Here is a 25,756-nt window from a genome sequence, read left to right as displayed (position 1 = left end):
CAGAGGGAAAATATAATTCTTGGATAGGTTAAGTACATGTTTGAACTCTTGCAAGCAGAAGCGATTTGCTGATGACTTAATCATTTTCTGGTCAATTATCTGTGAGGGCCCTTGCAACTCCATGGCAATTATGATGCACGTCGGCCTTTTGGGAGAAACAGCAGAATCGCTGCTTCTGTTTCCTTGTTCCTTCCATTCTCTGCCGTAAATTTTCATTCATTTATTATCTTTGCTAGGGTAGAAACAACTTTCTGTGTAGTAATTACAGCCCCAATACACACTTTAGCTGTCATCTTGTTGGAGTCTGGATGTTTTCATGGCCAGCGTTTGATAAGTGGTCTTTGTTGATTTTTGATGAATGTATATCTTTTTCCGGGGGCCCAGGAAGGGGATGCCTGTGATGACAAAAGGCAGGGGCTGTCTGTCAGCTCTCCCGATATAAAGCTATGGATTTATTGGTCTTGACTTGGCAAGTTGAGAGGCATCTGTCTTTTACGTGAACAGAGGACTGTCAATAAGAATGGTGTCATTTGCAGGGAAGGCACAGGAAGACATCTTCACTCAAAAGGTCACTGAGAAACCTTGGTAAACAAAGTTCTAAAGCCGAACCACATTGTAGTGACTTGGCATTTTAAAAAGTGTCATACAGGCCCTGTCTCTGCCATCTGTGCATTTCGTCTTAACCATACCTGCCAGTCAGCACAGCCTCCAACAGAAGGGGGTCTGGTCCAGTGCTGGCTGTAGGAAGTGTGTGAGCGAGTACAGTGGGCTGACCAGACAGCACCAGACATGAGTGCCATGTGCAAACATCAAGTGGAATCATAGGGGGACGGCCATGGGGAATCACCCATTCCAAAATAAGTAAATAAATAAGCAAATGCCAGCTTCCGCCCCCTTTGTGTGAAAGCCATTTTCCAGCATTGAATGAGGCCCTCATCTGATGCCACAATTTCTCATTTAGAAAAAAAAAATCAAGCCAATGGTGAAGTCATTGGCACATCCTGTCTGGTACTTGAAAGTAATAACTCTTCCCCGGGTTCCATGGCTTGAGTGAATTTCCATAAGAAGTACACAAATGCAATTTGTTTTACTGAAAGATGAACAATGTTTAAAGGAAGGTATTCAGGTTAAGGAAAATCAGATTTAGAACTTGAGCTTTGCATCTGAAGTGTGGAGGGTTGCGACGTGATTCCTACCGTTGATAGGTTTTATAATATCCTGTATGTCTACCGTTGCCCATGCCTCTCTTGCCATCATTTTGGTGGAATTAAAAACACACCTTTCCGAGTAAGAGGGATGGGGGAGGTACTTTAAAAAAAATGCTTTGAATGCTGAAAGAATAAATGAAGAAAATGACAGAATGCTGATCCCTTTCAATATTTAAATTTAACAGTTCAACAGATGCATTACCTCTCAGCTCATCAAGTGGTTTAGCAATTTCCGCGAGTTTTACTACATTCAGATGGAGAAGTATGCGCGCCAGGCCATCAACGACGGCGTCACCAGCACCGAGGAGCTGTCCATAACCAGAGACTGCGAGCTGTACCGGGCTCTGAACATGCACTACAACAAAGCAAACGACTTTGAGGTAGGCCCTCCTCTTTGTCTTTTGGACTGCTCCCTTTTCTTTCTGTGAAGCTTATTTTCTTTAGAAACGTCCCCCAATCTGCTTTTGTGTTGGTATTTCACGGACGTACCCCCAAGTAGGTGAGAGGTAGAGCGATGATGAGGAGACCCTGTGGTTCCCAGCAGAGCCCCGGGGACCTGACCACTCCCCCTTTCCTTTCCCACTGCCTGGCGGGGCTGCTGCCCCTCTGGCTGTGGGAAGGGGGAACTGGAGAATCCAAAGAACATGGCAGCAAGGGACACGTACGGTGTGTTTGCTTTCTGGAGAAGAGGTCCCTGCCCCAATAGACCCATTTCACATTTAGGTTCCGGCCTGTCAGTTGAGCCGAAAAGACACAGTGCGTGCTGGTAGCTGCGAGCGTTGTTGCCTGGGAAAGTCTAGAAATCTTGATGGCGGAGCGGTTCTCTGGTCTCCAACGTGAATCAGCACTTATTTCCTTTATGGGAGAAATGGCGTGAGAATTTCCTAAGTGCGTTTTCTAAAAGATCCATCAGCGATTTTTGGTTTGTTTTTGTTTCTATGATTGTGTTTTGGGAGGAGGAGCCTGTGTGTTTATTTTGCATATGGGTCGTCGCTTCACAAGCCTGTTGCTCTGTGCTACTCTGTACACACTCACGTATCTGCAGCACACACATTCTAGATACACGCGAAGCCGTAGAGACAATTCCCAGAAAGCAGAAATCTCTGCAACAGTAAAAGATATGTGGCTGTAAGGCATTTCTTTACTGGCAAATGTGGTGCCTCAGCAAACATCTTTCACTGCAACATGATGACTCTCTATGAGAAAACACGAACGCATCTCCCGGTACTCACAAAGGCATTTTGCTGAGCCCTGCTGGCCGTGGCAACAGTAGTCGGAGGTGGGAACGAGGCTAGAATCCCTCAGGCTGAGCCCCCGGTGAGGAGAGTCGATAGGCCATGGCCTGACAAAGTTGCTCCTTTTCTTTCAGCATCTTGAGGATAGGAATGTTCTCTCCCTCATCTGCAAGTGCAGAGGCCTTACGTTAATAGCCTTGCTTTCCTCATGTAGCTGGGTTCCCAGAAACACCCACGGGGCTCTCAGCTTCAGAGGAGAGAGGGGCAGCTTGGTCTGGCCCTGCCGTTGAAGGGTCTGACTGCCACTGCCCACAGGGCCTGCCATTCCTTTTGGGCCTTTCTCCAGCTGTTCTTAACCCTGCAGCTCCATTGTGATGGCTTAGAGAGAACGGAGTGGGAAAGCGTATCAGCGCGGAAGTCCCAGTTTTTGCCTTGAAAGTTTGTGTGGTTATACTTTGCTGTCCAAGACCAATGGAGATTGCTTGCCCAGTGTGCTGTAAACAGAGTCCGTTCCTTGGGCTGAGCGCAGTGGGAGTGGGGATCCGTACACTGCCTCACAGTTTTAAAAGCTCTGCGGTAACAGAGCACTGGTTTATGTATTGACAAAACACTAAGAGGTTTCTCCTCAAGCTGAAGAATATGACCATGGCTAAGTGTCTTTAAAAATCTTGAGAACTTCATCCCCCCCTTCTGATAAATGTATTGCTCTAATCTTTAAGCAAAGAGAATTTGACCATGTGTTAGCGAGCTCTTTATAGTTTATTAAAACAAATATTGGTTTAGTTGCATATGCGTCAAGGTTCGTAAAGAATTGCCGAAAATTCACGGGAGAGTTCCGCATTTTCGCTGTGAAGCACATTTGAGAGAGCAAGTCTTTACAGCGCACGTTAGGGTTTTGAGTGTCACTTAAACCTTACCTGGTCGGAATGTAATCCCTCGCTCATGGTGCAAGGACCAGAATGACACAAACAGGGGACGGCTGGCATCAAGAGATACCCAACAAGCTGCTCCATTTAGCATCATCTAAATCCTCCTTTAATATGATTAACATCTGATAGTTCTCTCTCTCTGAATCATCTCCACTTCCAGCCAGGCCACCTCGTCTTTATCTGTAGAGTCTATTTTAAGACCGCTTCAGTGCAAGGAGTATGGGGCCCGGGGAGCAATTTTGTCACTTCTCATGTGACTTCAGACAAGTTATTGGTCTATTTTGGGTCTTATTCTTCCTTCGGTAAAACTGGGCTCTTTCTGGAACTGTGGTGACAAAGAAGCAGGGCCCTGGATTCTGCCCTGCCCCCCTCCACCCACAGGCGTACACGGGTAAATGCACGAACACACACCTGCCGCCACATAGGATCCTAACGTCACCCTGTAGTTTTTAATTTAGACCCCCAGTCTTGGCACATTTACTCACAAAAGCTTCAGATAAGATGGTCCTTTCTTTTCTGTGCCTGTGTGCATGGAGGTCAGTGCTTAGTGAGATGCTTAAAAAGCCCCGGCTCTTATCGCCAGAGCTTTACCAGTGTGGGCCGTGGCCGGGAGCCAGAGGTGGACCCGGCACCGCGAGCGAATGCCTCGACTGATAGGGTGTGCACTGTGTGACTTTGGCCTTGAAATTTCTCCTCTTAAGTCGAGTGAAATGACTCTGTAGTCTAATGTGAGCAAGGGAGGAGGGTGGCAAAGTAGAAAACTGTACATCGTGTTTCTTTCTTAATTTTTAAGCGTGGCAGAGGGACTCTGAAATTATGTCATCTTCATGGTGCCCAAAGATCTGGTCCATTCGAAGGAATATATTAACCTAACTGAGCATTAGTGGGCCCAACAATAAAACATCTTATTGATTGCATTTTAAACTTCTCAACCGGTTGTTAGTAACAGTAATAAAATAGCTCACATTTATTGACTATTTACTATGCCCTGGGCACTCATCTAAGTGTTTTCACCAATATTAACTTATTTAGTGTGAACAGTAATAATAATAGGGGTATGCATACAAGAAGAGCTTCCGTTTACCGAAAGATTTGTACTGTTTTTAAGTGATTCTAAATAGGAAGGGACAGACAGGTAGAGGCAGGGAGGGAGAGGTGGGTATGAGATGAGAGAAAAGAAGGCTGCTTTCCCTCTTCGCTGGACTTCTTCTTCCTTCTTTCTCGCCTCGGTCTCTCACCTTTTTTCAGCCTTCTGCTCCATCTCTGCCTCCGTCTGAAGCTTGCTGGTGGCCCCTCGCAAGTCCCTCTGCAGCCCCCGCTGCTGATGGCTCCCAGAGCAGATGGGGAAGGTTCATCACTAGCGAAGAGGGAGTGGCTTGACTCTCTCTCCCCCTCCCCTTCTAGGCCCTGCATGTCCTGGCCTTTATGAGCCAGGACCTTCTGAGTGACAAGCAGAGCGGTTCTGCCTTTTGTATCAATTTACACAATTGCCAGGATTCTTGGCACGGCACTCAGACCTAGGGTGGTGAGAGCTTGAGAAGACCCAGGGGACGTGGAAGAAGACCCTGAAGGGGGGAGGGGGACAGGAACTGCACTTTTAGTTTGTGATAAAGCCAAGGAGAGTTGGCTACGTCACTCGGACTGGGGCATCTGGCTCCGGGGCGTGAGTCTGCGGAGGTGTGCGGGGCGTGTCCGGTTACAGGCTGCACTTCTCACTCCTGCTCCGTCCATTGGAGGAGATTGGCAGCAACCAGTTCACCTTTCCAGGTGTTATGGCATATATTCCCATGTTTCATTTTCACTTCCCATTGAAGGGCTTCCAAAAACAATTTTTTTTTATGGGAAGGGAAAGGGGGCTTGGGATTCTGTCCCAGTTTTTAAATCATCCTGATACTTTTGACTTGAGGGGCACACGAGTTGGATTTTATTGCTGTTTTGTTGCTCTCCCAACTGGGGTGGGGGAGAAGGCAGTGATCACTGTCAATTCCCGAGGCTGGTTTACAGGTTTTGGCAAAGGACCCAACTAAGCCACCAAACTGCGTTAAGGGGCCAAAAGACCTACCACCCCAGTCGGACTCCGTGCCCTAGGCTGGCCACGTGATGTGGTGCAGCTGAGAAAGGCAGAAGGTGGGGAGGCTGGAGATGGTCTTGTGTGAGAGTTGACTGACGCCTTCATCCAGACTGATACTTCTGTCTTTAGGCGCGTGCGAGTTGTTGTTTTGGCTTTTTTGTCTCGCTCACAGCGGTGGCAGGAGAGGTAATGCTCAGTGTCCCAGGCTGCGTGGGGTGCTCCTTTGCATCCTCGAGCACCATGCGGTAGCTCCTCCGCCCAGTGTGGCCAGCCAAGCATCCTGCCCAGGCCTGCCAGTGGCTACCCATTTATCTGTAGGCAGCGTAGCGTCCCAAGTCCCAGACAGAGCGGTTAAGCTCCCTTGCCCTCACTAAAGACCCAGGTTTGGGGATGGAAGGTCTAGAAATAAATAGAATGGGGGAATTTGATTATCGATTAGCCAGTTTATAAATGCCACTTCCTAAGATTCTAACCCCTCCCTGGCCGATGAACCATCGTCCAGCCTGGGGTTTGGCTTTTTTAGGTGTCACATGACAGTCAGAAGAGCACGTGTGCGGACCTCTTGCTGTAGTTTCTGACCTTCTTCGTAGTGCGAGAAAATAAAGCAGCACCCCTCATACCCCCAACTCCCCACACCCAAACACATTATCCCTAAATACAGACACTGAATCCCTGAAAAGGTTCTCTCCACCCTGCCTACCCCCGTGCCAGCCCGCTCCCTCCCTCGACACAACACACGTGCGAGAAGATTTAGTACATCTGGAAGTCTTTCATTCACATCACCGTCGCTTTAAAGAAAAATGAGGACAGGTGGATTTAGGAAGCACTTCCCTCTGCTGCAAATAGATGCTTAAATATGAGGATCATTTGGAACACTGGCACGTGAGTGCAAACCTTCCACTGCTCTCGCAGCCTTTTGGCCTCCAAGCCGCTGAGCTGTTTAAATGATCGCGCAACACACTCTTCTTGGTGGGTGGCGGGGAGGCAAAGAAACCCTCACCGTTCCTTTCCTTGCCAGCCCCACCACTGACAAGCCAAATTGATCTCTTAAGAGATGAAATGAATGTTCTCCAAATATATGCACACACATGGCTGTCTGGGAGCAGGTTCCTGGTACAGAGCAGTTGCCCGCAAGGTGGGGAGAGCGGTGGAGGCTCGGGGCGGAAGTAGGGTGGGGGCGGGGGCGGGGCGAAGTGGGGCTGCGTCCCCTGCGCGCGCACGGGGCTTCTTCTGGGCGCTGCTGTCCTTCTGGAATCCGAGGTGTTGATCAGGATAATGAAGCGGGCGCGTTGATTTATCATCTATTTGGGAATGTCATTGCATTTTTAGCTCCCTGTGTCTTTTTTGTCATTGGGTTACATTCAAGCACAGTAAAATCAACTTTAAAACCTCCTTACTCAACAGCTTTATTAGTTATAGCATTCCATGACCTTTCTCAACATTCTTAAAGAAAAAGATACAGTGGAATGCCGCTTTACTTTGCTTATTGTCCTTTGTTGTGGTGAACAAAGCGTTTTCTACAGTGGCTATAGCACATAATTATACAGCTTTCAATGGCAGTGTCTTGGCACCTATCAAAGTTCAGAGGAGCCTTTAGCAAAAAGATGTTTTGTGGCAGCCCAGGGAGGGTCTCATCTTTCCTTCAGAAAATAGTTCAAGGCTCTTCTGTCAAGCTTCCCTACTTAGAGCTTTTTCTCCTCCTGCTTCATAAAGTTTAAAGCAGATTCAGTGGAGTTCTATGATCTATTTCCTTTGAAAGATTGTTCCTCGGCACAGAGAGGGCCTTTGACTTCAAGAGTTCACAGATTCATGTCTTTAGGTATCATATGTCTGACCTTATCAGTTACTCCATTTAATGTTGGAGAAAAAGTCTCAACTCTTTGTGTTTGTCTGTTTTGCCTCTGTGAAATGATTTGGTGAAAAGACCATCCCTTTTAACACACCACCGAGAGGCCGTTTCGGCTGCAACCTGCCCTGTGGCTTTTCTCTCTTTAAAAAAAAATGTCCTTGTGTTTTGTGTATGGATGAGTTCACAGTGAGAATAGAATTATACAAGGGCAGGCGCACACACAAAAAAAATCTTTTGCTTTCCTCCCTCCCCTCCCCCCCCCATGATCTATTGGCTCTCTTGGTGGCTGTACCCCAACAGGCGAAGCCATTTAGCAGACACAGAGGTGGCAGCCGTGGCGCTGGGACAGCGGTGGGTTTTCCCTTGCTTCGACCTACCCCTAAGGCCTTCGTAATTAATTGTCCTTCGGAGAAGAGGAAAGTTCAGAGGCGGTGTGTGGAGTGATGCCTATTGTCTGACCTTCAGTTCTCCTCGCCTTGGCGCTTTTTCTGGGTCCCACAAAGGGTTATTGGGGGAGAAAAGGAGCAAGTGCTCCGCTGAGAGCCTCTGGTGGTGGCTGGAGCTTTCGGTGGGACGTCGTCATTGTGTCCAGCCCATCCCGGGTGAGATGTCTGAAGAAGTTCTAACGGCCTTTTGAAAACAAGCCTGTGTATTTCATCTCGATTAAGCAAGCTCATTTAGCGGACGCAGGCTTGTTCCAAAGTTGGCGATCCCTCTTCACAGAGCAGATCATATTTTCCATCAAATTCCCACCCCTCTGCACCCAATTTTATTTCACTTTAATGCTTTGGTTCTTTTACAGCCATAGGACAGAGATTTTAGTAATCATTTACTCATTTCTCTTTACTACCTCCGTATAAATTTGCAAGGATAAACATTTTTTGCAAGTATTCTTGGTAATGCATAAGCCTTTGGCTTTTGAAAGTAGATTATTCTAGTTTTAAAGTCATGAGTGCCTTTAAAAAATCATCACTGCTTTAAACCAACCCTCAGTGCTATTTGATGACATGACATAAAACAAATGGCCCCTCCCTGTTTTTGGTGGAGACACAAAATTCAGACAAAACGTGAAGACAGCTATTTGAGAAGGAAAAGGAGAACCATCGGTGATTATTATATTACTGTTCCTGGTAAATAGAGTGAAGCCCAAATAAACAAATACAATGATTTTTCCAAGGAGCAGTTACACGAGCATGGGAGCAGGGGTAATGATCACTTCGCTGAGGCGTCCACAGCGACTTCAAGAACCACATCGAGAGGAAACGTCTGTGTCCCTCAAGCAGTCTGTTCTGGAGGGAGGGACCTGTAGGGTGGCCAGCACCAATTCTGTCCCCGTAGCTCTTTGAAAACACTCGGACAACAGACCTTTTGGTATTTAAAGGGAAACTGTCTATGGAAGTTGACACAACGAATATAGTCACACCAAAAAGGGGGTCATAAAAAATTAAAGTTTTTCTTATGAATCTTTCATTGGAAGCAATGAAAAGGGACACTACTGTGGTGTAAGTCCGCTGTGCTCCCAGCCCTTCTTCCGGGCTCTGGGCTATTGTTCTTTCATCTCCTCAAACAGACTTTCACTTTCAAATGGACAAAAGTCACTTAAAAGCCAGACAGCTGTACTAACACACCCACCTCACGGCGCAGGGGCCACGGGCAGGTGGCGAGGCCTACCGGGACACCTCGTTCAAAACTGCCCGAGTTGTTTTTATATTCACCTCAAGAGGGACTGTGTATTTTGCATTTGTGTCCAGTCCCCAAGGATCCCCAACATATTCCTTGCATTTTCTTGACGGCACGATACAGAGACATCCGTGATGATATTTGTACCTTGGGCCGCATAGCCTGGGACCAGCGCGCGTGAGTTTGGACACAGAATTTAGCAGAAGACAGAGGGGGTTTGACTCCAGGCTCCCTCCTTTGGTCTCTCCCCTGGCTTCTCTCTAGTCAGTCTCTTGCAGCCGATCTGAATCTCTCCCTAAGCTTTTCAGATCTGTGCTGCCTCTTCACGAGTAGCTGGCATCGCGTGGCAAACACCCACCCATGTAGGGATAAGCCTCACCTTGGGACTGAAGGTGGAGTTAGCGATAGGTAGGCCGCCCTGCCTGCGTCCCAGGCCTCGGGGCAGCCGCCGCCGCCGCCGTGGGCCATGGAGAGTCTTCCTGTGTGTGTGTTCCGGGCCCTCCCTCCCCTGTCACCTTGTGTACGGTCTGGTCTGTGACACTGATGGTGATTATGTCATTATTTTGCTCTGGGGGCCCTGGCACATCTGCAGAGCCCAAGCACATCTTCTTTGTTGCGCTGGCAGACGTCCCACGCCACAAATGCTTCATTAGCCCTGCTGCTGGCCTCCTTGCCAGACGCGAGGGCCCAAATGCAGGCTTCTTTCTGCTCCGTTCTTTTGTGTAGCTGATGATCATGTATTCATCTTCCCGCTTCTTCCCCGTTTCCCCCGACTTCTGAACTCCAGATGTCCCGGTTTTCTTGCCCACATCACTCCGGAGTCTGCAGTGAGAAACAAGGTGACTCCTTACTCCTTCATCCATCCCCACCCCTCCCCACCTTCCCACTTTTCCATCGCCCCAGTGAATAGCGACTTTGAGTAACTCCCCAGTGGGAGGGCTGACGCTTTCTCACTTGCAGTTTGAAAAGATGCCAGGGGATTGCTCCCAGTTTATGATGGGAGGTAGGGTTAGCATTTGGACTTAGCAGATATTGCTTATTCTCCCCCGCCCCTTCTCTCTTCTTGGGTCCTTTATTTGCTCCTGTGCATTACCACATTTTACCAGTTTTCAGAAAGCAGTCTGAAGTGGGAATGCAGGAAAGATTCTTTATGCCTCACTGTGCCTGTGAGAGCCAACCGAAGTTTCCTTTTCTCTCAATGGAACCTTCGCCTCCCCTCTACCCCCAGCCACAGTCCCCTGCCCTCTCTCTGCTGTCATAACCTCCTCGGCCCTGACAATGACCTATTATTAGATATTTAAAGTGACCAGCGCTTGGCTGTGTGGGAACCGAGCGACGACATTTCTCTGAATTTTGATTCTGTGTATTTAACAGAGCCAAAGCTTTAGTTAAGGTGTGCTGGTTTCGACATTAACTGCAGTGAATTTTAGAGCTTAATATCTTGGGCTGTGATGGGGACTCTGTAATTGGTATGTTTAATTTCCCCTTAAAATTGAATTAATTGATCTGTGTTAGCGTATTACAAGCAGCTTCCCCCACAGAGGGTTTAACTAGTTTTTATCCCCCGACCAGTCAACCAACATGTGATGTTTCAATGTCACCCTCTTTAGGTAAAACATTGATTTCAGTTGTAAGGTGTACCCAAAAGGAGCAAGTCCATAATTTTCTGGAAACCGTGGTCAGAATATTGTCCTGAGTGCTAATTCAGAATCCTAGGACGAAGACCCTGGTAAAGATTGAAGAGCATTTCTCCCGAGGAAGAAGCTGCCGTACTGTACAGGTTCCCGAGTTTTCCTGTCACCGAGCCCTATTCTGGATGTTAGGAGCAAAGCAGCTGACAGAATGGAGAGAGAGGTGGCCAGGTCCGTAGGCCAAGTAGGCCACCAGCTCTGGGCAGGGAGCGTATCGGGAGAGGCTGGTACTTGTCATTGATTAAGTCATTTTCAAAAGACCCAGGATGTCCCCAGAACATTCCCAACTTCCCATTATTAGATCATTATGGTTTTATTGCCCCTGGGTTTATTTAAACCTTTTCAAACCCAGCCTCATTCGCAGAATAGACCACTCCTCAAGATAATAATTCTCTAAATTTATTACCTGCTGTGAAAATAGTATCTTCTTGTTATGGCTCTGAAAGTGATTTCCCTGGAACTCCAAAGGGATACGCCTCATTGTGGTGGCCCGGGATCTCTGCACAGGGCTGGGGCCGCATTCGCCCTTTCTTTTCCGATTTCGTAGACTTGGATCATTCCTGCCTCTTCATCTTCATCTCCGCAAATGAAGGAGCTCTAATCCTTTTTAAAAGTGTAGTCTCATATAGTTAGTGGGCTGCCCCTGGTCATTCTAGCCATCCTTTGGCAATGTGCTTCCGGCACGGGCGGGACTGTGGTTTCCCAGAGACAGTTACAGTTAGGGGACAGTGGAGCAGAATCCCAGCTGTGGCCAGCCACACCACGGTTTGCCAATTGGACCTCGTGTACACACCCAGTGGGACTTGCTGGATTGCCCCCCAAGTTGATCCTCAGAAGCTTGGTCTCTTGAATAGCTTCTCAGTTGTACTTATTGGTGAAAAGAGCCCATAGACCAATTTATGAGACTCTTGGCAAATCTGACGGTGGCTGTGGAACAAATTCAGCCAAATAGAAGGTGAGCAGGTCCACTATGCTGCCCAGATGTTTTCAGTGTTTTCGTAGAGAAAGTATAGGAGTGTTTGACATCATGGAGACACAGCCTTATTCCTCGGCTTGAGCCTCTAAAAATGACAACTAAGGAAATAGAAAGTTCTGGTCTCTAAATTATATTCTCAGGAAGGAACCAAAATGTTTACTTAAGCGTAGATGCTATTTCATATAAAAACATCACCTTGAAATCTTAAAGAGGAAGTCCTCTGGAGAGTCCAATGTCAGTGGTCCCAGGCTAATAATAGTGTGGAACTTACAAGAACGTGGATTCTGGAAACAGTTCCCAGGTTCAAATCCCAGCTCTGCCACTTGCCAGCAGCGAACGCTTGGCAAGTGTTCTACCCTCTCTGTGCCTCGGTTTCCTCATCTATAAAATGGGGAAAATAGTCCCCTCTTGGTGCCTCCCTTACAGGGTTGTCCTGAAATTAAATGAATGGGCATGACTATATGAGCACTGAATACGCGCCGTATAAGCATTTGCTTTTATCTGCCTGTAGAGCCAAATAAAAGTTACCTTGTCCAATTATTGCATCATTTCCTGCTGACCCTCAATAAGAACACAAACAAATGAGCAAACAGAGAGTTCTCATCAGAACTGGGACAAAGAGGCAGTGCTAAAGCGGTTTGAAAAAGACAGTGATTCCCCTGCCCCAAGTGTGGCGGTCAAGGTGACACCAGCCTGGAACATCTCGGGAGTCATAGTTTCCAGGTGAGGACAGCAATGAGGGGGCAGGGTACGGGGGAAGGAGCACCGGGGCGGAGGGCCTGCCTCAGGAGGCTCTCCTTGGCTCACTTGCACAGTGATAAGATTCAACACCGAGCTTTGTCCTGGGTCTGAAATTCTGTGCTTCCAGAATAGAAGACATTCTGCGTTCTCTAAATAGATCCCGGGCATGGGCGTGATGCAGCGCTTTCAGCAGTGATTGCGGGTCCCCCGGGAATCCAGATGGAACCGCACGGGGCCACTTCTACCCTTGTGGCTCTGCGGCGGCTTAATTATCTCAGTAAGCCTCTCCAGGGTGCCCATCGCGGTGTTCTCCCAGAGCCCGCTTCGCAGATCTCTCGACGGCGCCTTTGGAGATGGAGCGACTCCCTCGCCGGGATTACAGAGGCTCATTTTTCAGATTCATAAACAATTTATTGACTGAATTAGCACTCGTCTTTAAACTCGCTGCTCACTTCATTTGCTGTGTTGGCTGGGGCAGCCAAACAATAAGGAGCTCATCTGCGAAGGCCTCGTGCCTGTGGGATTCTAGAAGATGGTGCGGACCCGAGCCGACTAAGGGGGAGTCTGAACACCTGTCCCCACAAACATCCTGCTTGGGCCACACCTCACCTCAAGTCGATCAGCATTCATAGTTGTTATCAACCTCTGTATAGTGTCCAGCATCTCCCCTCTTCCGAGGAGACAGAACTAGTTGTATTAGATGGGATAACTACCTTCACTGCTAGGCTTGGTTAGTGAATGTTACAAGAGCAAAAACATTCTTCCCTTTAGGTATTCCCTAAAAGAGAGCCATCTGGGTGATGAAAGGTTTTTCCAGTGGGGTTTTGTGGGTGTGTAGGAGTGCGGGGCCGGGGTGGGGGTATCACATCCTCACAAGTCATTGAGACATGTATTTCTCATCTTTCTTTTGGTGGTTGTCCCCAATTTCTGCTTGGAAAAGATTACTCTAACATTTATCAATGCCATTGGATACTGAAAGTGACTTTTGGTAAAAGGTGACATAGTCCCTGAGAACAAGGGTGGAGGCTGGGAGTGGCGGACGCAGAGAAGCGTCCGGGAGCAGAAATAGGCGGAAGGAGACGAAAGGCTCTGCTTTCAAGGCCACGCCATTTCCTCTCGCACACAGGCTGTTTTCAGAGATTGATTATCTTACACGACCCGCAGGTGTACGAGACAGCCCGCGTGTCGACCCCTGGCCTTGACCCCCCGCGGGGCCAGCCCGGGTCTGACGCCATCCTGGGTCTGCGGCTCTGCTGCACGCTGTGTCTCAGTCCCATTTGGTGGGGGAGGGGCTTCCGAAGACTCCTGGGGCCGTTCTGGAACCTTTTTCTCTGCCTTCCCAGACTACTTACCTTTCCTGACAAAGCAATGTCAACGTTCTCCACAAGCTCTTAGGTTACTTTTGAAACACAACGCATCCTAAGTTTGTGCACAGGGCCATTGTGGAGGAGAGGCCTAACAGAATTCTCTAGAAATACAAAATGGAATTTCCCTGACAGAACAAAGATCTTCCCGTCAAAAGCAAAGGAGAGGACTGAGACCTCGCATCCCAGCCCTTTCCCAGAACAGCCCGCATGTTACGTGGGGTGCACACGCTGCCGTCAGCGGAGCCGCAGTGTCTCTGCGACCCGCGTCCTCGGAAGCTGTTTGATTATCAGGCAAGGCTTCTGTGCTCCCTGCAAGCGATGCTGTTCACAGATAGTCCTGCCTGAACCCCGCTTCCTAACAGTTTCTCCCTGGGCTCCTCCCTCACATTGGCCCGTCAGTGTGAATACAGGGCATGCAGACGAGTTTTAATGTTAGCCTAGGCAAAGCCTAATTAGGAAGGTAAATCTCCTGCCGAAAACAATCACGTAATGCATTCTCAAACGAAACAGGAGTGACTGGATTATCTGTGCCCCAGCTTCCCTTCGTGCAATATTGGAGAGTTTATGCCGAGTTGTTTTTGGAGCATCTCCCATCCAAGAATGGCACCAGGCTGGGCCCTATTTATTTTAACACCTCGCCCAGGAATTGTAGCAAAAGTTAAACGTCAAGCACTATCAGCCTGTCTTGAACTCAGACACCAGTGGCACACCCCTCGTGGGCTGACTTGAAGGGAAGCCAGTCGGCGCGTCAGAGTGACTGTATCCAAGCTGATGCATTAGGTGTGTTGTAAAGGAGGGGATGGGCGCCTCCATTTAGTCCATTTAAATATTTACCGGCAGGAAAGCTACTCATGAAAATCTCCTAATCAAAGCAGGGCGAGGCTGAAGTCTTCCTGGTTCTTCCATTTCTGGGTGTGGCCCGTGAACTCTCCCTTGTGGCTGCCGGCAGCCTTAGGTGCACCTGGGGGATGGGATGACATTGCAGGTTGAATTCAGGTGAGACGGTCCCAGCTGTCCTGCAAGAACAACCAGTGTGCTGACCAGGGGGGCACACGGGGCAAGGGAAGAAGGAACAACCGTGGACCTCCAGAAAAGTTGTCAGCCCCCAAGTTTGGCCAAGAGCCGGGGTTGGCCGACTACAGCCTACAGGCCGAGTCGGGTCCTCGGTCTGTTTTTTATGATCCGGAGTTAAGAATGGTTTTTATCTTTTTAAAGGTTGTCAAAAAGAAGACTATGCAACAGAGATCGAACGAGACCCCAGAGCCTGTGTATTGACTATCTAGCCCTTTGTGGAAAAAGCTCCCTGACCCAAGACCAAGGCTGTTTCTGTCGTTAGTAGAACGTGTGCTCTTGGAGATCCCTTCTAGTTCGGAAGTTCCAAAACTGTGCTGCTTTCATAGAATAGTTTCGGTCCAGCTCTAACCCCAGCAACCTCCCATATCCGTCACCCCAGCAGGGAGCTTCCAGTTTTCAAGATCTGAGAGTATCTTTGTAGTATTTCTCGGGGCTGGAGGGATGGGGGAACGTATTAGATTTTAGTTTTCGATGCGTTTTCTCCCATTTTGTTTTTGTTTTATTTTGTGTTTTTTTTTTTTTTTAAACTTGGAGTCACCTTTTCAAACGTGCAGAGTTTGAGAAGGACGGAAAATCTACTCCATTAGAACAAATAACACGAAAGCCATTGAATTTCCTAACACATATAACACCAAGATTCCCCAGCATGAGCAGATAAACCAGTCACTCTAAGCACGTTCAGGGAACCAGCTTTCAGCCCCACACAATACGTTTGACCGTCTCATGGAGTTCATTATAACAACTGTCATTCTGTTCCCTGCGCACTAGTTCCTTCTTTTCCGGGGCTGTAGAGAGGTGGTTTTATTTCTATTGATACCCATATGCAGAGCAGCCAGTGGAATGTTCACGGTTTAAAATGTATACACACAAATTAACAGGTAGAATAGAAGGTGTTAAGACATTCTTTTTCATTAGCCCAAGCTCACCATTTTTCAAAGTGGTCAATTCTAGCAGTGTTGGTGCTCTTACATTTTTTTTTAAATCAAGACATGTTATCAACATTTTCAAGGTGTAGAATTTTTTTGTGTGGATTCTGCCTTTTCTAAATAGCCACTCCTAAAAGATAAAGACACAAATTCAGGTGAGGGAACAAAGAAGACACTCAGGGCCCCAGCCCCGCTGCCCGCGGCTGCGCCAGGGACCGAAGTCCACTTCCTGGGATCCTTCCCATGGAGCCCCGCTGTGCGTTCCAGGCACATCCTGAGCCTCGCTCCTCACAGGTCCCACGTGACCGTTCATTCTTTTTATTACGTTTCCTCCGTTGGGCCGTATCTGGTTGCTACTCTACGGGCACCCAGAAGGGCTGGTGTGGCACCAGAGGTCAGGCTGTCTGACTTGGAAGTCCGCTGCCACAGCTCCCTGTAGGTCCCCGCCGCAGTGACAGACGGAGAGACCTGCTTTCCTTTTGCCACTTTTTCTAATTATCCTTGCAGCTCTTTCAGGCTGGTGGAGAGGAACGTGGGGGCTGTTGTGTGGGTCTGGCTCCCAGACCTTCGCCAGCCTCTCCCTGGGTTGACTCCCCTGCCCCCACCCCCTCGCGCATTACCATGACAGTGCATGGCGAGCACAGACCCGGAGCCGCTTCCACCAGCTGAAACCTCTGATCCCAAACCCACGAGAGAGTTTGGCTTTTGGATTTTGGCAAGAAGGCCTGTTGCCCATCAGGTCAGCATGAATAAAGATTTCTTTCTTCCTTTCTTTTTTAAAGGCAGGCCTCGACTGACTGCCCCCAGAGCGCCCCTTTTCTCAAGACAGTTTAACCCCTTCCTTCTCCCAAGTACATTTTCTATCCCGAGTGCACAGTTTCTGTTTTGTTCTTTCCCTGTGAGACAACCAAGAAATCTATATGTAAAAATTGAAAGCTGGATCAATTCCGGGCCATCTTATCATTTTTAAAGTATGTTTATCCAGCTTTGTAGTAGGAACAAGCAGACTGTTTGAAGGCCGCATACTTCTCAAACCTTGGTTGCAACACGTTTGCGCCGTTTTGAAACTGTCTTTATCTAGCTGAGAAAACGAAAATCTATTTGATAAAGTGGCACTCTGGCCGGTTTATCTTGCAATATGGCTTTAGCTCACTGAGTCTATTGATTTCCTTAAATTAATGTTTACAGAATGCTACTGAATTTTGCTCAACAGAACATTGTTCTTTTGAAGGTTTGCAAAAAAAAATGAGACAGACTGTTATTGCCACGTGTTCCTTTGCTTAGACGGAGGAAACACGGGCATTTTGTGGTTCTTTTTTTGTTTTTTAAGGACGGCCTTGAACTCTTGCCACTTCCTAAAAGCATTTACTCTTCACCTATTTAAGCAGCAAACATGTCACTAGGAAGTGAGCCCACTCCTGGGCCTAAAACTGCACGGGCGTTACATCACTCCCGTCCTGTAAGGTCCCCGAAAGCTGAACGCCACTTGAAGCCGCAGAACGAAAGAGACTCAGGTCCAAGCTCAGTTGTCGGTGTAACCTGACAGGCATGTGCGGGCAGCTTCTCGGCCAGCGCCCAGGGATCATCACGCCAGGCCTTCCAAACAGAGGTTTGAGCATCCTAATAAAATACAAGCACCATGTAGCTGTTTAGTGGGCACCCGAAATGCGGCACCTTGCTCTTTGCCCGTAAGGCTCAGCGTTCTGTACACGGAACCTCATCTCCAGAGATGATTTTGAAGCTGGCCTTCCCAGGGGAGCAGACTTGCCCATTCAGCTCTTGACAGGGATTCAAGTCACAATCATGAAATGACCGAAATAAAACTTTGGAGACACAAAGCAACTTTTCTCTACTTGTTGATGGAGCCAGTAAAATCACCCAAGCAGACCTGCTCAAAACTCCTGTCAAAACGCTGCTTGGCTCACGTGTATTAGTCACAGTGCAGCGCCTCCCAGGAACTGGGCTCCCCTTCGAGGGTTCATACCACCGTCTTCCATTCGGGGGATGTTTTCTGCTTTCCAAAGCACATTCATGCTCGCTTTCCCATGTGAGCCTTCCTCCTAATGAAATGAGAGGGCATTGGGATACAAGCCCACGATTTGCTCTGACAGCATCCCGCACCATTGCCGCCCTTCTGAAGGGCCAGTTGGTCCCCGGCTGTCCACACAGGGTCAGCGCGGGCATGCCTGGCTGCAGCGGGGAGACCCGTAGGGGCAGCATCTTGTAACCGTATTTCACAGCTCCACCATTTCCCTCCTCTGCCCCAGGCAGGAGAAATCAGTGGGAGCGAGGCAGTGGAGAGGGGCAGCGATGATGACGTGTCTGCTCTCTCCTTTTCATCTGATAATCTCCGCGAGGAGTTACTAAAGCGTCTGAGTTGATCCATCTGAGTGCACTCTGTCTGCAGTGTCCGCCCAGCTTGTGCCATCGCTGTCAGGAGATAGGTCTCTCCTTGATCAATATTTACTTAACAAACAGCAGGGACGGGAGCGTTTGTTTGGAGGAAGCGTGTGCACACCAGGGTGAGCGCATGCTCAGGAAGGCGCTTCAACTTTGTCTCCTCTTTAAGGACCTCGGTGGGCGTGTGCGCGTTCCCTTTCCCTTTTTAACGTCTCCAAAGACGCTTAGAAGCCATCCAAGAAAATGTGTCCTCGTGTATGGTTAGCACATTGTTTATACTGGGGGGGGATTTCCTGACGTAAACTCAGTTTTGAAAAACCCAGCCCCAAGTTGGTTTTCCCCTTTGTGCTCCTACCCAGGTTAGACACTCGGGAAGGCTCTCAGGGTGAACTCGATGTGCAAGCATCTCCCACTGACCCCTTTCAGATGAGTGGAAGGGGAGAAAGTGCAGACGGAAACAATGAAGGCAGCCTGACAAGGCGACTCGAATTATGTGTCTCCAATGGCATCACATATATATGTTTGTTTGTTTGTTTCTCAGAAAGCCCAAGGAGAAAAGGAGCTCTCCAGGTTTCCAAACCCACTTCCCCAGTTTTCAGAATTAGCCGTGTTTAACTCTCGTAATAAACAGGAATCGCAGGGTGCTGAAGTTTAGAGAGCACTGTTCTTTCAACTCCTCCGAGACAATTGCTTGAAGGCTCCCGTCAGGGCCATCAATGCAGTGGACTTGGAGGCGTCTGGGTCCCCTCGGAGGGGTTTTGTTTCTGCGTGGGGGTCGCGGCTGGGAGGGAGGCTGTGGGAGTTATTTATTTATTTGATTTTGTGAATCGGAGTTGTAAAGCCATCTGAAATATTCATGCAGAATTGTCTGAGAAGCCCGTTTCTGTTTTATTTACTGCACAGTAGAACAGCCACAGCGGATTAGTTCTACAATACCCGTAACAAAAGCCCAACAGCTGATGCATGTGATGTTAGGAGGTGACAAAGCAGTTAAAGTATGCTGCTGGCTACAGGCAGGCAGTCAGCAGATGCAGACAAAAGGGTTTGTGACAAGAATAACTCTCTCTCCAAGGCGAGCAGTGAAGAGTATCCAAAATACCAGTACCCTTTTCTCCTTGACATTGTCTTCTTACAGTCAGCATTTTATTGCCCTTTTATAGTATTAAAAAAATGGAGGAGGAAGAAGAACGAAACCCACACACAAACTAATTCACCAAAATACTAGCCAGCCTTTTACTTCTCTATTGGTTAGCCACAGCTGCCCATACATAGGTTTTTATTTCCATTTTCCCATTCAAGTAAATCTCCAAAAAAAAAAAAAACCCCAAAAGCAGTACTTAAAAAGATGAACTGAAAAGATGATCTCCGGTAATGTATTGATAAGCTTGATAAGCCTTTCAAGTCCCATTGGTGAGGGGCAAGGGAGAAAGGTATCTGCCTGGTTTGTTTTCTGTCCATTTCAGCAAAGATCATTTCACTGATGAAATTGGGCCAGTGGACCATTTTTTAAGGAGATCAAGGAGGGGAAAAGGTAGGCATCCATGGGGAATCATGCACAAGGGGCAAGGTGTAGGTCCCCTGCGAGAGGCCGATGGACGAACTTGTGGATGTTTCAGAGGTGTGAAAAATCAGCTTCTCTGTCTCCAGAAAATAGGAGAGGCTGTCTTCGTTTTAACCTTTCTAATTCCTCTTCTATTCTCTGTGACATTCATTCAGCTGCCAAGAGCGTTTGGCAAGGTTTGGGCCAGCGAGCACACTTTCAGTGACCGCTAACCTTGGTATGTCCTGACACTTATGATGAGTGTCTGCAGGACACAGAAGGCAGGCAGCCTGCTATGTCAGGCTTTTATTATGTACTGCAGAGGCTAGGGACAGTCAGTTTAATAAAACAAATCATCCTTGAAGGTAAAGCAACTGGGAAGAGGAGGAGGAAGACAGGGGGGAAAATGTGTCTTTGCCACTCATTCTGATTTAAAAAAAAAAAAGAAGAGCAAAATAACCATCCACACAGCAACACACTGAGTGTGCGCATACCGGCGCATGTGTGTGCGCGCTGTGTGTACATGCTGTGCACACACCCCGGCCCCTGACTGAGCAGATTTGAAACATCCTCCCATTTTCCCCATCTCATCCAAGACCACAGGGCCCTCTTTTGCTGGGAGGAGATCAAGTACAAACAACTGCGATGAGATTGGTAGGTGCTGCTAGCCAGCCCCCTTCAAATCTGTGAGTGCCTTCAAGTGCCTCGTGGCGAGGCAAGGAGAAGCAAGACCATTTGGGGTGAGGCTCCTATATTGGGATGCCTTTTATCAGAGCAAAGTTTCCACTCTCCTCTCCTGAAGAACACTCAGCTCAGCAGCTCCCACAATAGCTTCGGAGCTCCAGCCAGCGACTTTGGAAGCCTTTTGTTTTTCCCCTGTGGCATGTCCAAAGGCATGGCCTTCCCTCCCCCTCCCGCCGCCTGCATTGTCTTGCATTCCAGGGGCTTGATTGACTGTTGCCACCTGATGCTGAGGAGATACTCTAGGGTTCATTCTGCACATTGTTGGGTTCTATTAAAAGAAACCTAGATAAGGGATTACTTGTCACTAAGGGATTTTCTGCAGATGTTTATTAGTGATTGGAAATCCATTAGGTGTGAAGAGGTACAGAAAAATATGGGCAATACCATTCTCTGCATTCTAAGACACCCCCCAAAACATCAGACAGCACCCCCGCCTCCCAGCTCACTCTGTTGAATGAAGTTGAGGAAAGTGTCTGGTGGAGAGGCAAGGAGCTCTTTTTTCATGGGTGATATTTCTACCTGGGGACGGAATTCCTTGGCACGCTCTCAGAAGATCAGTTGCTACCCATCCGTTTACCTCTCTGGAGCCACCAAACAAAGATGAATTGCTCTAGTATTAACATAACTGTATTTTATTTAGTCCAAATTGTTGTATGAGTATTGCCTCAAAGTAAGTAAGCAGTCCATTTCATGTGTTTGCAAACAATTCATCCCTTCTCAAACATAAACCAAACGCTAACGTCTCTTCCTGAGATCCTTTGTAGCATTCCCATTTAGTTTGAAGTTACTAACTCTTCTGTGGTTTTTCTCAATCACAGATCCACAGCTTGTCGAGCTTTGATGCTTCAGATAAGTAGGAATAATGAACATGCATTTAAAAGGTTTCGTGGAAAGTGTCTTTCCAGCATGGTTTCATGGAAAGACACTTGCACAGCTTATTTTTGCATGAATCTGTTAATCTCGTGATTTCTTCCTCTCGTAGAAGTTCATAGTTTCTTCACCTATAAAACGATGATTTCTGAGATCTATTCCAACTCTTTAAATTCCATCTTATTTTAAAATTCCTTTTCTTAAGTATTAAGGGAGAACATAAGTGTGATGCTAAAGCAATATGAAATAAAACAGAAGGCAAGATCTCATTATGAACTATTTATCAAAGACTACTCAAAATACGCTGCTAAGCGTTATGGGGTTGTGCAGAGAAGAAACCATGGCTCTTTATCTAAAGACATCTTGTGATGAACTCATCACGACTAGATATAAATAGGTCAAAAGTTAAGTACCCTGAAGACAGATTCAAAAGGTGGTAAAGGACAGACCCAGAGCACTACCAAGAGACACGGATGTTTAACGCAGGATAGAACCCACTGAATACCATCAACAAGCAGTAGTGAGGCTGAGGCTGCGCGCCCCCCAGAAGCAGTGACTTTGATTTGCTCTCAGGCAAGTCCTGGAAGTACTCTGCCCTCCCTCTGGTGCTGACTGGCGTGGCTGTGGATGTATCTTCCTCCTCTGAAACAATGGTGGAAGGAAGGGGGCGGGGCTTAGTCAAAGAACATGCAGGAAGGACTCACGGACACAGACAACGGAGAAGGGGACTGATTGTGGCGAGAGGGGTGGGCTGCGTGGAGGGAGGCAAAAGGGAAAAAAATTGGGACAACTGTAGTAGAGAAACAATAAAAAATAAAGTAGAAAAAAGAACAGAGAAATTTAAAAAAGTGCCCCTGTGACCTTGGCCCCTGGCATCCCAGGCCTCCGGTGGGGTCCTGGGAGGGCGCGGGGCTTCGAGTGTCCTCTGACTTCGCCCGGAGCAGCTGCCGTGCCCGCTGCAGTCACGGCTCTCTCCGTGCCCAGCCGCGCGCCTGAGTGTGCAAGGAACATAGATCTTCATCATGGCTCTGTTGCCGATGGCCAGCAAAGCCACACTTCTTGAAATGTTTATTTTAATAAATGCCTGTGATTATGTTTCTGTAGCATTTGGTTAACAGCTCCCAAACCAAGTAGTTAGAGTGGGTAGCTGCGCCGCCTAACTCTTCTCCAGCCAGATTCCATCTCTCAGTAATGCCCATACGATCAGATGGGAAGGATTATCTTCGGGGGAAGAGGGGAGAGCACTTAGCAAAACTGCTTAACGACTTTTTATTTAGTATAAGGTGAGTGGGAGTGCTAATCGCTCCTCCAGGGCCCTCCCGTACCACAAGTACTCATGTATATGCAGGAGATTTGGGGGAAAATCACTTGAGTTCCTTAGAAAATCCAGATGACTTCTCAGCGGGGAATGGCCGCTGGGGTAGCCAGGTTTGCGCATGGACGGTTTTCTAGGAGGTGTTGGGAGTTGTGTCCTGAGAAGCTGGCTGGTGTGTGTGTGTGTGTTTCGGAGGTGCCCCTCAGAATTCTCACTCTTTCTAGATTCTGATCCGCCCTAGTTGGGGGCCCTTTGTTTTTCTGGGGAGTTGCTAGGTTTTTTTTTCAAAGGACAGATGACTTACCATTGGCAGCACTGAACGTCTTTGCCTGATTTGAAATGTTTCATACAATCTGTGTACAAATGGTGATAGTTCTAGTTTTCTTTAACAGTTACTATCATTCTGGAAAGGTCTGTTGCACAAATTGAGAAAAGGTGGGGAGAAAAGGATCACATATGTTCCACAGGACAACACCTCCCTTCTAGTTTGATAAGTGGGATGTCTGAACCAAGATGACACGCTTTCACCTTTTATACACGTGGAGACAGACCTGTCCACATGGACAGCTACAGGCAGGGCCTTGCTCATGTGTCTGCAGTTGCTGTGAACATCAGGCACCGCGAGCGCAGAAGCAGCCCGCCGCGAAAAGAGATCTATGGAGTGTTGATGTGTATTTGGAAACGGGAGTTCGTGGAATGATTCTCTGAATCCATTATCTTGGTGTAGGGAGAGATAGGCCATGCTTTGGAATACTAAGTCAGTACATCAGCAGCTACCCCTTTCCCTAGACAAGAGGTCAGACTCTTAAGTAAACGGTTAGGCTCACGCACGACACAGAAACACGCACACTACACACATACACTAATTGCTGTGGAAGAAAAGGATTAACAATTAGGGATTCTAAAAAGAATATTTGGAGAATGTTTACCTTGGATTCTAATGACTTTGAATAATTCCCTTGATCTCTATGAACCTCAGTTTTCTCACCTTAAGATGGGGATAATAACATCATATTATTATGATGTTGGGGCATTGAATGACATAATTCATATTCAATCCATAACACGGTGTCCAACACAAAATAAGCACTCCAAAAATGTTAGTTTTCATTATTATTATCAGCTGCCCAAATTACTCTTTTATGGAGCAATTCTAATCTCAAGGTCAAGTACTTTCTGATGTAGAATTTTAGGTTCGATACAAACTTCATGTGTTGGGACTCAGTGTCAAGGCTGTTTTCGTACTCCTTTTTGTATGTAGAGTGTTTTGTAGTACAGATTGCTTTAATCAGACAATTTAGCATCTGAGTCATCCTCTGACACAGGCAGGCGATGGAGATTTGGGTTTTCTTGGGTTCAGCGCACATCAAAGGCCAATTATTTACTGTTCTACTTTTGAGAATACGTTTTGTTTTCATAATGGAAATCAAAGGGAGATACCACTCCCGTTCCGAAAGACTGGTTGGGGGCTTGCTTCTGGAACACACCAGAAGGGAGGAATCCCAACAGAGCGTTCCCTTTCTCTACGCTAATGTTCACGACGGAACCCTAGCTTTCCAGTAGGTCTGCATGCATCCTTGGCACAGGTCCCTCTCCGAAGCTCTACAGAGCTGTCAACCCCACATTACAATGCTACTATATATAACAGCTTTACATAAGAGAAGAGAGGCTGGCCATTTTTAGAAAATGCAGGTGCCACGTAGGCCCCTTTCTGAAAGAAAGAACGTAGCTCAGTTTCCTTTGAAGAACTGAAGACTTGAAACTGAAAACTTTATTAATGCCATTGTCTCCTTGTATCAGCAGGTTCCAGAGAGATTCCTGGAAGTTGCGCAGATCACATTACGGGAGTTTTTCAATGCCATTATCGCAGGCAAAGATGTTGATCCTTCCTGGAAGAAGGCCATATACAAGGTCATCTGCAAGCTGGATAGTGAAGTCCCTGAGATTTTCAAATCCCCGAACTGCCTACAAGACCTGCTTCATGAGTAGAAATTCCAACAACTCTTTTCGAATGTATGAATAGTAGCAATCCCCTTTGGATGTCCAAGTTATACGTGTCTAGATTTTGATTTCATATGTATGTGTATGGGAGGCATGGATACGTTACGAAATCAGCTGGTAATTCCTCTTCATCACCTCTCTCTCACTTTCTTTGGTTTTCCATTGCGAGGGGATGGTTCTTTTCCTTCTGCCTTCAGTTACTTTTGCCCGAGGCCCTTAACACGTGGAGACTTAAAATAGGGTTGACGTTCAGGGAAGAGAGGAATGTTGACACGTGGGAAGTCCGTGTTCACAAGGGAAGGCGTCCGGTAAAGACGCTGCCCGACCGACGCTTTGCCGCACAGGCCAGTCGGCAGAGGGGGGCCCGCGACGCGGCACAGCTCTGCGGGCGGGCGCCGGGTCCCTTGTTTTTTCCGCCGTGAAGGTCAGAAAAGTCAATGAAACCACTTCAAAAACTTAAATATATTGTTTGGGTTGAACTCAGTAAATAGCTTTTTTATTACATGCTTAAAAATAATGCCAATGGCAGATGAACAGCTCATACTTCAAAAGTGTCACAAAAGGCCAAATTTAAAAAAGAAAAGTCATCACTATAACTGTCAAGCCTTTCCTAAGAGAAATGGCAGCCCCTCCCCGTCCCCCCCGCCCCCCCGCCCAACCTCGTACCAGTTTCCTACGGAGGCAACACAGTCCGACACCAAAGGGACTCCTTTGAGACGAGACTGGAAATCCCCTGTGGCCCTCCGGTCGCCTCTGGAGCTCCAGAGCGGGTCCTTCCTCACCACGCGTCCGTGCCACACTTCACAGAGAAAAAGCCCTGCACCTTGTTGTCGCTCTGTTTGTCTTGCTTCAGCTATTAAAAGGCACATAGTTTCAAACTTACTCTTTGCTCAACTTTGTTTATATGCTTAAAAGAATTACTATTTCTCTTTAATATTTAACATTTCTCTTTTTTTTTTTTAAAAAAAAACACTATTTCTGAATAACTTCCTATAGTAAGGAGTAAGGGATACCCCAACTTGGCCCTATAAGTCCCACCTACGCCAGAAGTTTCCTGACAGCCCTTAGCCGACCGGGTCTGTACCTCCTCACAGGAGCCCGTGTGAGATCACCCGTTCCCGTGTTCAGCTCTGCACTGC

The 25,756-nt window shown here is 47.5% G+C and overlaps 1 protein-coding gene across 7 annotated transcripts in view; it reads left to right on the top strand.

Annotated features, from left to right (window-relative positions):
* The window catches only part of PROX1 (prospero homeobox 1), a 51,417-nt gene extending 26,154 nt beyond the window's left edge, over positions 1–25,263 (top strand). For 6 of the 7 annotated variants that reach the window (XM_045838828.1, XM_045838827.1, XM_045838830.1 and 3 more), the window contains 2 exons: positions 1,394–1,588; positions 24,417–25,263. In XM_045838828.1, the coding sequence (XP_045694784.1) occupies positions 1,394–1,588; positions 24,417–24,605 (384 nt within the window). In that variant the 3' untranslated portion in view covers positions 24,606–25,263. The remainder of the gene's footprint in view (positions 1–1,393; positions 1,589–24,416) is intronic. The other variant, XM_045838833.1, reaches the window with a different exon arrangement.
* The last annotated feature ends 493 nt before the right edge of the window (positions 25,264–25,756 follow it).

Source organism: Phyllostomus hastatus, unplaced genomic scaffold, assembly GCF_019186645.2.
Source record: "Phyllostomus hastatus isolate PE091 unplaced genomic scaffold, TTU_PhHast_1.1 phas_contig_283, whole genome shotgun sequence".
In the NCBI taxonomy this organism is placed as follows: domain Eukaryota; kingdom Metazoa; phylum Chordata; class Mammalia; order Chiroptera; family Phyllostomidae; genus Phyllostomus; species Phyllostomus hastatus.
This window is presented reverse-complemented; position numbering and strand designations above follow the sequence as displayed.